At 38.8% G+C, this 13,305-nt stretch overlaps 2 protein-coding genes across 7 annotated transcripts; both read left to right on the forward strand.

Moving 5' to 3' along the window:
• Positions 1–1,771: 1,771 nt before the first annotated feature.
• On the forward strand, positions 1,772–7,653 carry adnp2b (ADNP homeobox 2b). Of its 6 annotated transcripts, none has more exons than XM_027024620.3 (4): positions 1,772–1,998; positions 3,426–3,540; positions 3,983–4,075; positions 4,622–7,653. In XM_027024620.3, exons 2-4 carry the CDS (start codon positions 3,433–3,435, stop codon positions 7,235–7,237), a joined length of 2,817 nt encoding a protein of 938 aa, XP_026880421.2. In that variant the 5' UTR covers positions 1,772–1,998; positions 3,426–3,432; the 3' UTR covers positions 7,238–7,653. The 6 variants fall into 6 exon arrangements, with proteins under 6 accessions (XP_026880421.2, XP_081572423.1, XP_026880423.2 ...); XM_081716297.1 differs by lacking the exon at positions 1,772–1,998 and adding an exon at positions 2,020–2,127; XM_027024622.3 differs by lacking the exon at positions 1,772–1,998 and adding an exon at positions 2,029–2,193.
• Positions 7,654–10,048: 2,395 nt separating this feature from the next.
• txnl4a (thioredoxin-like 4A) lies at positions 10,049–12,846 on the forward strand. The gene is made up of 4 exons (XM_027024633.3): positions 10,049–10,196; positions 10,668–10,847; positions 11,617–11,720; positions 12,237–12,846. Exons 2-4 carry the CDS (start codon positions 10,695–10,697, stop codon positions 12,406–12,408), a joined length of 429 nt encoding a protein of 142 aa, XP_026880434.1. The 5' UTR covers positions 10,049–10,196; positions 10,668–10,694; the 3' UTR covers positions 12,409–12,846.
• Positions 12,847–13,305: the final 459 nt, after the last annotated feature.

A 13,305-nucleotide genomic window follows, 5' to 3' on the forward strand; every position in this document is an offset into this window, starting at 1 on the left:
CTTTGGATTTGACCCTTGATATATGATTTACTTTGTCCCTTTTGGTTTGATTGCTGGATAATATATGTTTCTTGTATCTTGTATATATGTAGTGTCCTGTATATAGTTACACACTGGTGGTAGGGAGTGGCTGCCATTTTGTTTGGGTGTGGGTTTATCTTTGTTTCTAACAGTGTAGTCATTGTATGTTTCTTTTGTTAGCTTAGTCAGTCATCTTTTTGTTTCTAGTGATGTTTTTGTTTGTTGTGTTGGCCTTGGTCACTCCTGACACAATTGCACCAGTTTCTTGTCTTTAAACACCAAAACTTGTAAATGCACTAGATCTTTGCTGTCAACTTTATTGTCTGGTTATTCATTCCATTACTCATGTTTACTGCTGTAACACTCAAACCCTGTGTTACGGCCTCTCAGCCTAGACAGGGTCGTAACACCTGACTGGTGGAGCAGCATATCGGCAGAACCAACAGCAAGTGGTGGTGCTATCTGACAAAGGCAAATACCTGGCATGAGCATCAAGTTCTGGGGTTTTGTTGTTGTTGTTGTTGTTTATTACTTGGGTGTACTTTATATGAGCTGGCTTAAAGTTTCTGAATGCCTTTGTGTACGTTCTCTATAATGGCTTAAGTTCAAAATCTGTGCTACTGCAATAATTTCTGCAGTTTAATTTGTGTTGGTGTTTTGTGTAAATAGCCTTTATTTCATTGTGCAACTTGTATAAAACAAATTCAATGTTGCTGGGAATATTATCATTGTATCTTAACTAATATGCAAATGTACAATATACTAGACTAATCAATACAGAAAACAGAATAAGTGTATTTACTTGCTTTCTGGAGATAGCCTTACCTGTGGAATACTAGGTCAAACGATCTGCATCTCTTGCGTTATCACCATGAAATAGTTTCAAAACTGTGCACTTTCAGGGATGGTGTGTGTGCGAAGTTACTTTGCAAGGATAGGAGGGTACTTTATATACTAAGCACATGGGACATTTGCAGAATAGCTCAAATACCAACAGGACCTGGACAATGAGAAAATTTGACACCTTCCAAGTGGCAAAAGAAGAAGACGACATATTTCATTCTTACAGTACAATTTTAACTTTGAATTGAATCTGACAGTAAAAGTCTACTTATATTTGATTGCGAGCTCCATGTAGCCTTTTATGAATGTAAGGAAAAGGGTGGACTAATTTTTCCATTTCATTAGTAATGGATTGCTCCAAGAATGGTTGACATGGCATTTATCATTTGTAATTTTCTTAAGGAATATTGAGAAATTCGTAACCTACAACATGGCCCTATGGTTTTTCAGCATAAATGATCATTTTACATTAATAATCGATTAGGCATTTTAATACCTTCTCACTAGCTATTGGCTAATGCTATCTTTGCTATAGCCAAAGAGAACATAATAGTAATTATTGCTCATCATTCATTGGCTGGAGACTTGTGGGGTGATGTAACTCGTCACCAGGGCCCTCCTACTTTATGCTGTTGCTGAGCAATCTATTCAGGCCCTCTAGTGGTTGTGCTTGTGTATAGCAATAGTAGTCACACCCACTTAAAAGTTACAGCAACTAAAAGGATACATTTTAATGCTTGAAAATAGTCATTAACTTAATTATGAGGTTCATAATATATGCTTTATGTCCAACATCATGTGAATGTATCCGCAAAAGTATAAGTGATATATTAAGAGTTTTCCCACTTTTTGTGTACTGACATTTCATTGGCCAGAAACACTATATGCTAATTGGAAATTACGTCACTTCCTTATAATTCAATGCGCCATTTTCTCTTTTACGTGTAAGAAAAATGTTCAAAATCCCTATTAAGGAAGGCGTATAACAAAAATAATTTGTCACAGTTTATTGCTCTGCTGTGAGGGTTCTACCATTCTACACTGCCTGCACACTTCCGACGTTGGTGCATGGAATAGTGAATGTCAGGCGCCTTTCAAAAACACTGAAGTCCCAAATCAGTGAGGCGGAGGAAGGTAACGTTATAATAGATGTAGCCACATATGTATCAGGGCGACAGGGGTGTTAGCCATCTAGCTAGCTCTCTAGCTACAGGAGGTATTAACCACAGCGACAGCGGGCATCTCGGTGGTGGCTAACAGAAAGTACAAGAGAGATTTACTTATTTATCTTAATGCTGTGATTCTAGCGACTGTGAGAGATACATGATGGTGACCTAACACATTTTCTAAGATATCTAGTTTACCTAGCTCTCTGTCTAACTGTAACATGTCAGTTGTGATTTTATTTTTTACTTAAACCTAGCCTGCTAGCTGTGTTATTGAGTTGAAATGCATTTTGTTCATGTTTCCCCCCCGCAACTAGCTAGGTAGGTTAATATAGCCAGCTAGGTAGGTGTCTATCTCACTTGTCTTTTGCCATGTCTTATTCTCAACAGCTGGTGTTGTTACCTTGCTTAGTGATGACCATTATCAGTGCTGATTCTGTCATGCGGGTTAATATTAGGGGACATGTCGCAGTAATTAGCTTAGAAACCATGCGAGAGAGCTCGCTAATGTATCTGGTTAGTTCTCTGGGGGGGGGGGGGGGGGGGTACTTATGCATTTGTTTTCACCCGTGGCTGAGTTTTAATGAATTAACTTAAGTTTGACCTGGTAGCTAAATGGTCGTTCTGGAGCTGAAGGAAGTTGCCCGCATTAGGATGAAAGTTAGCTGACAGCTATAGCTACTGTGGCTGATAATCGAGCTAGCTGCGATATAAATGCTAACTATTAACCTAGCTAAGTCTGAATTTGACAGTTTATAGCTCGGCGTTACTTGATTTTACGTTGTGAGTGTCTGTATTCTGTGTTCATTTTATTTCGTGAGCCTTGTGGAGGCGTGGTGGAGTCTAATAGCGGCAGCAACGAAATCATGTGCCCGTGATGCGTTTTGATCCAGACCACTGACACTGAGAATGCTAGAGTATGGCTTTGTACTTTAAGTACGTGTGGTGTTTGGTTTTAGACTAGGTAGCCTACCAAGTCATAAAAGGCTAAGACTGGTTACAATTGTTAACCAATCTTTAACTTCACCTTACACTTTAAAATTATTAGTTGTGATAAGTATGATTTGAAATTCTTCTCTCTTCACTATACAGATTTTGCCAAGAGAGTATGTGCCCTGTTACTAACCTGTTACTTCCATATATAATTCTAGTTTTCACTTGGACATTATTTTATATATGCTGGCTTATGTATGTGGAAGTAGCCTAGTATATCAGTTTTAGTACTGAACACTTTTATTGTCAGATTTTAGTACTGAACACAATCATTGTCAGGTTGTGAGTTAACTCATAACTTTAAAACAACATTGGGACTCCAGTCACAGTGTTCTAAATGCTATTTGTACTTACAAAGCAAGTTTACAAAGTCATTTAAAAGATTAAACATTTCCTTCTTAGGAGAAACATGTATCAGTATCCAGTTCGAGGACTGGAGAAAATTCGAAGAACAAGAAGGAAAGTGAAAAGCATTTTAAGTGAAATTGGACTTGAAGAATGCCTGAGCTTGTGTGAAGTAAATATTTTCTTAATTTCGATAATGATGTCTAAAGTCAGGTTTGAATACTTTTATGTAGAATATTTTTTTTTTGTTTTATTCATGGTCATTGCAGTATAAAATTCTTAATTATCTGTTGAATAATGTATTGTGAAGGTTTTTCTTTTCTAGCAGTTTATATGTATTGTCTGCATGTTGTATACAGTATAGCATACAACACAAGATGTGAAAATATGAACTAACAAACATAGAAGTCTATTGCAAAAGTGAATATAAATTCAATATTATATGTGTGTAATTGCTTGTATGTGCTTGCAGAATTTCATTTGTATTTATTCCTCTTCTAATTTGCATAGAAAAAAAAAGTAAATTTTTGAATAAATATATGGTGATTGTGATTTAATATTGGTACTGATCATGGTCTTGATATTTAGAGCTTAGCATTTCTTCTGTATTTTAGGATCTCCAGGAGTTTGATCCAGGAAACAGTGTTTTTGATGCTACCGGGTGGAATGATTTAGCAGATGGGTTTGATGGCAGGTGGAAGAAGAAGGTGAATATACAACAATTCATTAATCAAATCTTACAATGTTCTCAGTACTTTTACATAGTTCATCATTTCATAAAGCAGAAAAATTCCTACAAATTTCAGTTTTTGTCTGCAAAAGAATTTCTGAATCAACAGATTTGCATGGATGTGCTTTAGCGAGGTGTCCACTTTTCCTACACCCTCTTCGCATGGGAAGCTCATACCCTTTCTTAAGGTTTATATATTTAAGGTTTATATTACTAAATACGCTTTATGATTTACTAATGGTTACAAACAGGTAAAGTGCATTAGGTAAACCATTATAAAAAAAAAAGAGACAAAGCTTAGCGGCTGGCCCTGTTGTATGAGACTGCTCATGCAGCGGCAGCCTTTTAACTATTTTTGAGTATTTGTAGTACTTGTTCTACTATATAAAAGGTAATATAATATTTCATACTATTATATAAATGCACTGTTTATATTTACATTCTGGAGCCCTGAGCACAGATATTAAGACAAGGTTTCTCTGCACAAACACTACAAATAACCTTTGTGCTCTTCTTCTTTCAGTGGGAATATCGAACACGAGGACTGTGTTGTAGCCTTTGTAAATTTTCGTCGAGGTCTTGGTATTCCTTTAGGGCTCATGTTCTTCGCTGCCATAATGAGGATGAAAGATGCTGCAGTCTGTCTGCCTGTTCGTTCTGCCCATTCATCGCCCATCCTAATGTGATCACCAAACACTACAGAATGTTCCATTCTGAAAACCAAAAGTCAGAGTCTGACATTGTGGTACCACATCTGACCTCTAAATCTGTGCCAGGATTTACTTTTCAATGCCGAAAATGCTCATTTCGTGACACACTCCTTTGCAACATAAAAAAGCATGTTCTTATTAATCATTACACTTCCCTGTTGAATCACTTTGCTGGACAAAGAACAGACTGTGAACTGCAGAGCCTAGGGCCGATGACCCAGAGGTTTTATTGCAAAGTGTGTGGTATACCGGCTGAGACCTCAGAGCACTTACTGTTTCACATACTAACCTCTGACAAGCACAAGGAGATGGTTTTACAAATCAATACTCTTATTTTTGAAACTGAAATCAAGAAGGTTTATCCCACCCTAGCACCAAAGACCCAAGGACCGGTTATAACAGGGACAAATAGTCAGCCAATAGTGACTCCTAAACTGGCTCCAGGTGCAGTTCTACAGGGGGTGTCTAATGGTGGCTCTAGATTGTTAAATGCTCCTACATCTAATACGGCAATTCTCCCTGCTCAAGCCTCAGCCCTCGTTCAGCTTGCCAGTGCAGAGGCGAAAGGTTTGCTGCAACCTGGTCAGCCACTGACTCTACAGAATGCCCAGACTGCTAGGACTGTGGCCACCACGCTGCCTGCTATTGGCGGTACAGCTTCTGTATCTACACATCAGCAACTCCCCGTTAGAGTTGGAGTCCCTGGTCAGTTACAGCCTCCACCCCGTCAAGTTCTGCTGCCTCCTGGGCTACAGTTTAATGTACCAACCATAAGAGCACCACCCTCACAACCACTGATTGTTACTCCAAGGTTCCCTTTGAACCAGCCTACCCCTAGAGGCACCATGCTTACATCACAGTCCCTTCTGAGTCATCTGATTCCCACAGGCAACAAGGTTGATGGACTGCCTACCTACACTCTTGCCCCTCTACAAGTTTTGTCTGTCCAGGCAAATAATGTACAAGTGGTCAGTAAAGCTCCACTTCCCGTATCCCAGAACAGTCCTACACTTCAGCAAAATGCTGCAGCCAACAGTGTTTCCCACAACTCCAAGCAGACTAAGAAATGGGTCACCTGTCCTGTTTGTAATGAGCTTTTTCCATCCAGTGTGTATGATTCTCATGTTGAGGTCCACAAAGAGTCATTCAAAAAATCCAAGTTAGGCCTGGCTGCCCGAGCGCCCTTTTTGAAGAAAATGCCTGATAAGACTGTGAAATGCCTTATGTGCAAAATCTTGCTGTCTGAAAAGGGTCTTTTTGAGCATTTGCTTCATGGTTTGAATTGTTTGTATTGTTCTGGAATGTTCTATTCCATCAAGCAGCTAGTGGCACATATACAAGTGGACCACAACCCAACCCAAAAGGTCAACTGTGACTTCATGAGACGAGAGTACCGTCTTTACACTGATGAGTTTGGCAACCTACTTTTCCCCTATTTTGACATTAACACTGCAGCCCCAAAAGAGATGATGGGAGAAAAGGAGCTCAACCTGGCATTGGTTACCAATTCCCTTGATCTGATTTTTCTTAAGTTGTCGCCCATGAATCGCCAGCCGGTGTGCAAGATGCCCGTACCTAAGCCGGACAGCCCAGACTGTGTCTTCTGTTCTGAGAAGCTGCTGAATATGGAGTGTTACCAGATCCACCTCCGGGAAAAACACTTCATCATGCCTACTGTACATGCAATACTCAAAACCCCAGCATACAAGTGTATCTACTGTGGCGGGGTGTACACGGGGAAAACCACTGTCAAGGCGATTACTGTCCACATATCAAAATGCCGCTATGCGCCCAAGACTCCCAAAGATGCTGAAAAAATAACGAGTTCTGGATTAGCCGTTGCCCCTCGCGTAAACCAGGGGCTGATGTCATTTCCAGCACCCCCAAAACAGACAATGGCGCCAGTCCCGGCTCCAGTTCAAGCCTCAGTTCCAGCCCCCCAGCGCCAAGAGATGGAAGCAGAACTGCAGAGCACGTTAAGATTGGAGCGGGCCGTGAAGGAGGCCATAGAAGCAAATAAACGAGACAGAGAGGCCAGACTGGCACGTAAAAGGAAGATTGAAAAGTTAGTCTTGCCTGCTGTTTCACCTGAAGTGCAAATTGATTCTCCTGTAAAATTTGCACTGGAGCCTGCTGGAATCGAGCTATGCTCCTTCGAAGACCGGCGCGAATTTGTGAACAAATACTTCAACAAACAACCATACCCAGCCAAGAAGGAGATCTTTGCCTTGAGCAGCAAATTGCTGCTGAATAAAACTGATGTTGCCTGCCAGTTTGGCTCTAAACGCACTAGGTGTATGAAGCACTTGCAAAGAAATAAGGCTGTCGTTCTGTTAGGCTTCAATATGTCGGAAGTAATAAAATTGAAGCATAACCTGCTCATTCCAGAGATAGAACCCGAGAAGCCGTCTCCTGAGGCAGAATCATGAGCACAGTTAATTGGCGAGAAGAGGAGTAGAATGTTTGCATAGTTTGATAGACTGTCATGAAACTGAATAACTTGCTCAGAAACTATAACAGAGAGTGCATTGTGTTAACAGTAGAGCAGTCATCAAAGGGCCACAATCAGTTAATCAAAGACATTTGTAGACTCATTTTTCCTGGAAATGGAACCTACATGGCAAGTTGAACTTCAGTGTACCTGGATTTGTATGCTGTTCAATAATAGTTGAATGTTTATTCTGCAAAGAACATGCTGTGTTTAATAATGACACTTGAAAAAGATGACCCTATCATGTTTTGACCTCACTGTTGGTTTATTGTGATTTTTAGAATTATATATATATATATATATATATATATATATATATATATATATATATATATACACACACACACACACACACACACTCATTAAAGAAATAATGTTTTTCTATTTTAAAGTGCTTGCCCATATAGTCTGTCCCTATATCATGGCATGTCAGTATATGCTGTGGTATGTAAGTAGATGTTACTTTTATAGGAGTGTGACTGTTGTAGAGTCCTCATTTAATGATGATCTCTTATTGCACTGTGGACTTTTTAGACAGAAATAATACAGTGAAAATGTGTAGAAATAAATTAATTGAATTAAATTATTTATGTAAACTTCCTAATGTTCTGGCATGCCAGCTCTGATATTCTACTATCTAAAATGGTTTGTTTTGTTGCTGGTTAAGCATGGGTTGTTGACATTTGTTTTTTCTTTGTAATAGTAATATCTAAGACCGTGAGACTATCACATTTCCCATATTTGCTCACATCTTGTTTTCTAGGTACAGCGTTGATTTTGATGTGTTGCAGCGATCCCAAGGACAAAAAAAATGATGCATAATAAATGGTTGGACATAAACATACTATTTGTTATTCTTTTTGTAAAATACCATCCCAGTGAAGGATTGATATAATTTAAATGTACAATTTCTTAGCCTGTTAAAATACAGTGTATGTTGATTCACACTACTCAATTCATAGGAATTTACATCCTGAAAAGAACAGTGTTACAGAGCCCAACGTCTGAACCACCACAAGCCTGCAGTATCCAGCAGCAGCCCCGCACTAATCCCCTGAAGGGGAAAAGCCCCTTGCGGGATGGAAGTATGTCACTCATCAAAATAAAGGTCCCTGGCTGGGCAGCTAGGTGAATAAATATAATAAAACCAAAAATAATAAAACCATGAGACAATGGCAAATTTATCCTTAACAGAAGATCTGTCATTTGATTTATTGTTCATCTTTAAATTACACTCATATAACTTTAAATGAATATAAAATTATACAACTTAAAGGATTATTAAACCTAACTGGTATTTTCTTAAAAGAAGCCATTTATTAGCATTATTGATTACACACAAAACAGTTTCATCATCTTAATGAATAAAGCTATGAAAATGTAAACATGAAAGAGACATCTTTCTAAAATATTTTATTATCCACATTTACATCGCGATAAACCTTTCTCAAACTCAAGGACACTTTACAGACAGAAATCAGCTTTTACACCCAAATCGCTTACACGCCGATGCAATTTTCATACAAACGTGGAAACTCGACCCATGTGATTTGAATAAACGGTGTCAGACCTAACATTTTATTTAACTTACAATTCGCCAAGTAGAAAGCTAAATAGCCTAGCTAATGGTAAACATTAATCGCAGAATGTTTTAGCTATAGCGTTAGTGGTTAGGTAGATAGCCAACTTCACGTTATCTCATTTATGTGGATAGCAATACAAAGTTCTTAAAATGTATGTAAAAAAATGTTTTTTTTTTAAAAGTCAGTCTTTTAATAATTTCCTGGCTATAATACCAGCTTTTAATCGTTGCAATTTTCTCGTTTGGCATCACGGGGTATCTGAATATGGAGTTATTTTTGCCGCCAAAAGTCGAGAACACATTCTTTAAATGCGAGAGCGCGATTCACGCAGCACTCACGGATTTCCTCTGCTCGCATGCAAAATACACACGTTTAAACTCACATTTACTCTGCTCTCGCACAAATTCATTTGCCCTGCTACAAACCTCTCGCACGAACTCGCGCTTCTTCAGTTCTGTGCACGAGGCGCGCTCAAACTCATCCCACGTGCTTACGAATCGTTTTATGCTCTCGCGCTGGGGTTTGCGTCACACCCACTGCTGCCAGAAGTTCTCAGCCAATCAGAAAGAAGTAGCCAATGAAAAGTTCCCGCTGCTGCTCGTCATCCTCATTTGTTGGGAAAGGTGCGGTAAACACGTGTACAATCGGTAGCGTGCTTATTTTCTGTAAAATATCAACTATAATCTGTGTATTGACAAAATTGTTTCATCAGAATGGCAATAGCTACAGCGATGTATTTGTATTTTATTATGTGCTCTCTAGCCAATAATTGCATAAAACAGAATATTTTTGATATCTTAGGATGTAAAATGTATGGAACAAGCAAAAAACACTGTCTCTGATAATTTGGTATTTAAATGTAATGCATTTTTGTTCTTAGCTGCAGCCCTAACCAGCATAACTTATCAATGTATTGTGGTTTCACGGATCATTTCCAGGCTATTTTATAAAGTCTCCACCTGTAAGGGGCATGTGACGTTGACATAGGGCAAGACCAAATGCAGAATTGCTGACAACACACTGCGTTTTATTCAACAACCCCTGTGGGATTGAAGGAGTATGGTTATTACAGGTTACAAAGACAGAACATATTACATTGTTAACTACATGTAACTTTCGAAACGCCCACTGCTCCGACCTGCAGAGACACGTCTCAACCACACGGGGGCACACGAAGCACACCGGGTCGATTCAACTAACAATATCATCCAAAAGATACCTCGCTGCTTGCGAAGCGGTGTGTTCGACTGGTCCACGTTCGAGTGACCAGACAGAAAAATATACGTCGCATAGTCTACTTTCATTTTGTTGAAGGTAACAAATTATTGCGTCTACTATATGTCTTGTTTTGAACTGCATTGTGGCAGTAGTTGTGCAGTTTTCACGAAGCTGATTGTTAGCTAGCTTGTACAGAGCCGGTCGACTCAAGCTATCCAGCTAACATTAGCTAACCTAGCTAGCTAGCTAGTTAGGTGTTTATTTACCATGTCTCTTAGCTAGCTAGGTTAGCTTAGTGACCTAATGCATAACGTTATAGCTACTTGGCTAGCTAACTGTGCGTATAACAAGCTTGGGTACGTTACGAAAAACATTTAGTTTGTCTTACACGTGTCATACATTTTCCTGTTTAGACAGTAGTTACTGGTTACTTGTAACTTATGGGATTTTAGCTTTTGTGTGCTATGCTAGTGCAATTATAACTCGCTAAGATTGCGAACCTAGCTAATTGAGCTAGCATTATATTACTACGAGAGTTGTTAAATTGTTATACTATTGTTTTTCTAGGGAAACCTATTTCTTAGTTAACCGAGGATGTCGTATATGCTCCCTCATCTCCACAATGGGTGGCAAGTGGATCAGGCTATTCTATCCGAAGAGGACCGTGTTCTTGTTATTAGATTTGGCCACGACTGGGACCCCACATGCATGAAAATGGATGAAGTTTTGTATAGCATCGCTGAAAAGGTATTGCTAATTTCAGTGTAACTGGCTATTTAGAGCGTGTTTACAAAACTAGCTACAATATTTTATATTTTATATATATCCCCTCAACTTCTGTGGCGTTCTTTCATTCCTTAGCGGAAAATAGAAAGCCTTGTTGTATGCAGCAATCTTAAGACATACATATTCAATTTCCCAATAGGCAGTAGCCGCATTTTGGTGTGATTTGATTAAGTCCACAGATAGATGTTATTGTCTGTGTGAAGGTTCAGCAGATGTTTGTTTGGGTTACTGTATGTAACTCCTATAATGCATGCTCACCAACTGTTCTTTGCATTCTGTGTACACTTTCAAAGAGAATTTGTAGCATACATATTCGGTCACTGTGTGTTTGAGCCCCAAATAAGTATGCTGTGTGCAACCAAAATGATCTTTTCCAGTACAGGAAAGATGATCTACTACTGTGGCTAAATATTCCAGTGCAAGACCAGAGCTTGTGGTGTACAGCATTCTGTCATGCAGCAGTGGCTGGGAAATATTTGCAGAACCTTCATACATTCATCTGACCCCATAGTATTGTTTGCATTTTTCTATACGGCATACTACCACAGGGACCAGTATGTTGGTGGCTATTTCAAACATATCCTGGGACTTGTTTAATACGAGGATCACATGTTTGTGAATTCATGGACCGAAGTGCAAAATGTATCTTGCAAATTTGGCATTTCTTACTGTTTCACACAGTTTTAATTTTGGTCTACTTCATGTGCTGTTTCTTCTCTTTAACCCACAGGTCAAGAATTTTGCAGTGATTTATCTGGTGGATATCACAGAAGTGCCAGATTTCAACAAGATGTATGAATTGTATGACCCTTGCACAGTCATGTTCTTTTTCAGGTATGTTTAAGACACTTGGCCAGATCACTTTTATTCAGTATCATTTAATGGCTTCTAGTAGTAGAAGCAATGAAATCCTACACCTTCAGTGTAAATGATCTAGACAATCCCCTAAGCAAAGCCCCGTGAGACACCAAAAGTTACTATAGGGAGTATATGTAATGCATTTTAAGAATCAAAAGTTTAATATTTTAAAAATAGACATGAAATATCCACTTAAAATCCCAGAACTCCTACACATGTTTTATATATTCTTTACAATGTAGTCACTGAATAGGTTGCTTTAGGGTGACAATGTTAGAGGTTAATGCCTAAGGTTTAGTGCTGACATCCAGCAGTGCTGACTTGGAGCCCCATAGGAGAGCTAGAGTGGTTTTATTCCCCCCCCCCCCCCCAAAAAAAAATGAAGTTTAACTCACAAAAGATGCAGTGTTTAAGACAAAGTAGTGAGACTCTAAGCTGCAATTGTTATTTAAACCAATGTATAAACTCCTGCTGTGCACATCTGTACCACAGGAACAAGCACATCATGATTGACCTTGGAACAGGAAATAATAACAAGATCAACTGGACCATGGAAGACAAACAGGAAATGATTGACATTATTGAGACTGTCTACAGAGGTGCAAGGAAAGGGAGAGGTCTTGTGGTTTCTCCTAAAGATTACTCAACCAAATACAGATACTAGTTTTTATTTCAGACTTTTTCTTAACATCCTCTAGTTTGAGCACAGTTTGGATACCTCGCTGGGATGATGTGAGGACATTGGGCACTGAGGCCATGTGGAGAACAACAGGGTCTGCTCTTGCGGTTTATTTAAATTTTGTTACAATTATGACAAATAGGCCCTGTCCTATTGTTATTCTTGGTATTTACCTCCATGTTGTGAATAAATGTCTAAAGAATATTGTTTGGAAATAAGCATAAGACCTTTTTTAAAATAAGCCCTTGTTCTTAAAACATACCTGATTCATTTAAAGTACATGGGGTATTTTGCTTTAACATATTCCAATGGAAATAGAAAAATCAACTCTTAGAGGGACATGGGGCACCACTAGTTCAGTACTTTTACAAGTTTTTTTTTGTTTTTTTTTTTTTTTTTTTTTTTTTTTTTTTTTTTTTTAAATGAGAAGCCAGTTCAAGCCTCACCCCTGCTAAGCTGCTACTGTTGTGCTGCTGAGCAAGGCCCTGAACCCTCAATAGTTCAAGGGGTAGTGAGTTATAAAGTTGCTTTAAAAAGTGTCCAGTAAGTGTAGCCCAAAAGACAGACTGAATATTGAAAAAGCATTAGTGCCTGTATTAGCCCGAGTGCATTAAAAACCTGTTTGGGAAGCTGGTGGAGGACAGAATGTGGCTTGGTGTTTACAGTGAATTGAGTAGATTAATATCTGTTACCAAGAGAACCAAGTAAAAGTGGTTTGATGAACCACCTTCAGAGAAGATGGATGTAGTTCTGGTCAACTGCATCAAATTTCTAGGCAGCCAACAAGTGATAACTAGCTTGTATTAGTTCAAACACCATCAGTGACTGATGCACTGATTGTAAGCGCAAACATTTTTGGAAGTTCTCCAAACATTGCACTTT

Source organism: Electrophorus electricus, chromosome 6 (genome assembly GCF_041902795.1).
Source record: "Electrophorus electricus isolate QZ-2024a chromosome 6, ASM4190279v1, whole genome shotgun sequence".
Classification (NCBI taxonomy): domain Eukaryota; kingdom Metazoa; phylum Chordata; class Actinopteri; order Gymnotiformes; family Gymnotidae; genus Electrophorus; species Electrophorus electricus.

Excerpts from the sequence above, each read along its gene's own strand:
- adnp2b (XM_081716296.1), top strand. The coding sequence starts at position 2,314 with ATGCATTTTGTTCATGTTTCCCCCCCGCAACTAGCTAG. Across the intron at positions 2,352-3,425 it reads TCCCCCCCGCAACTAGCTAG|GAGAAACATGTATCAGTATC; the intron begins GTAGGTTAATAT and ends TTTCCTTCTTAG. Across the intron at positions 3,541-3,982 it reads AATGCCTGAGCTTGTGTGAA|GATCTCCAGGAGTTTGATCC; the intron begins GTAAATATTTTC and ends TCTGTATTTTAG.
- txnl4a (XM_027024633.3), top strand. The coding sequence starts at position 10,695 with ATGTCGTATATGCTCCCTCATCTCCACAATGGGTGGCAAGTGGATCAG. Across the intron at positions 10,848-11,616 it reads TGTATAGCATCGCTGAAAAG|GTCAAGAATTTTGCAGTGAT; the intron begins GTATTGCTAATT and ends TTTAACCCACAG. Across the intron at positions 11,721-12,236 it reads ACAGTCATGTTCTTTTTCAG|GAACAAGCACATCATGATTG; the intron begins GTATGTTTAAGA and ends TCTGTACCACAG.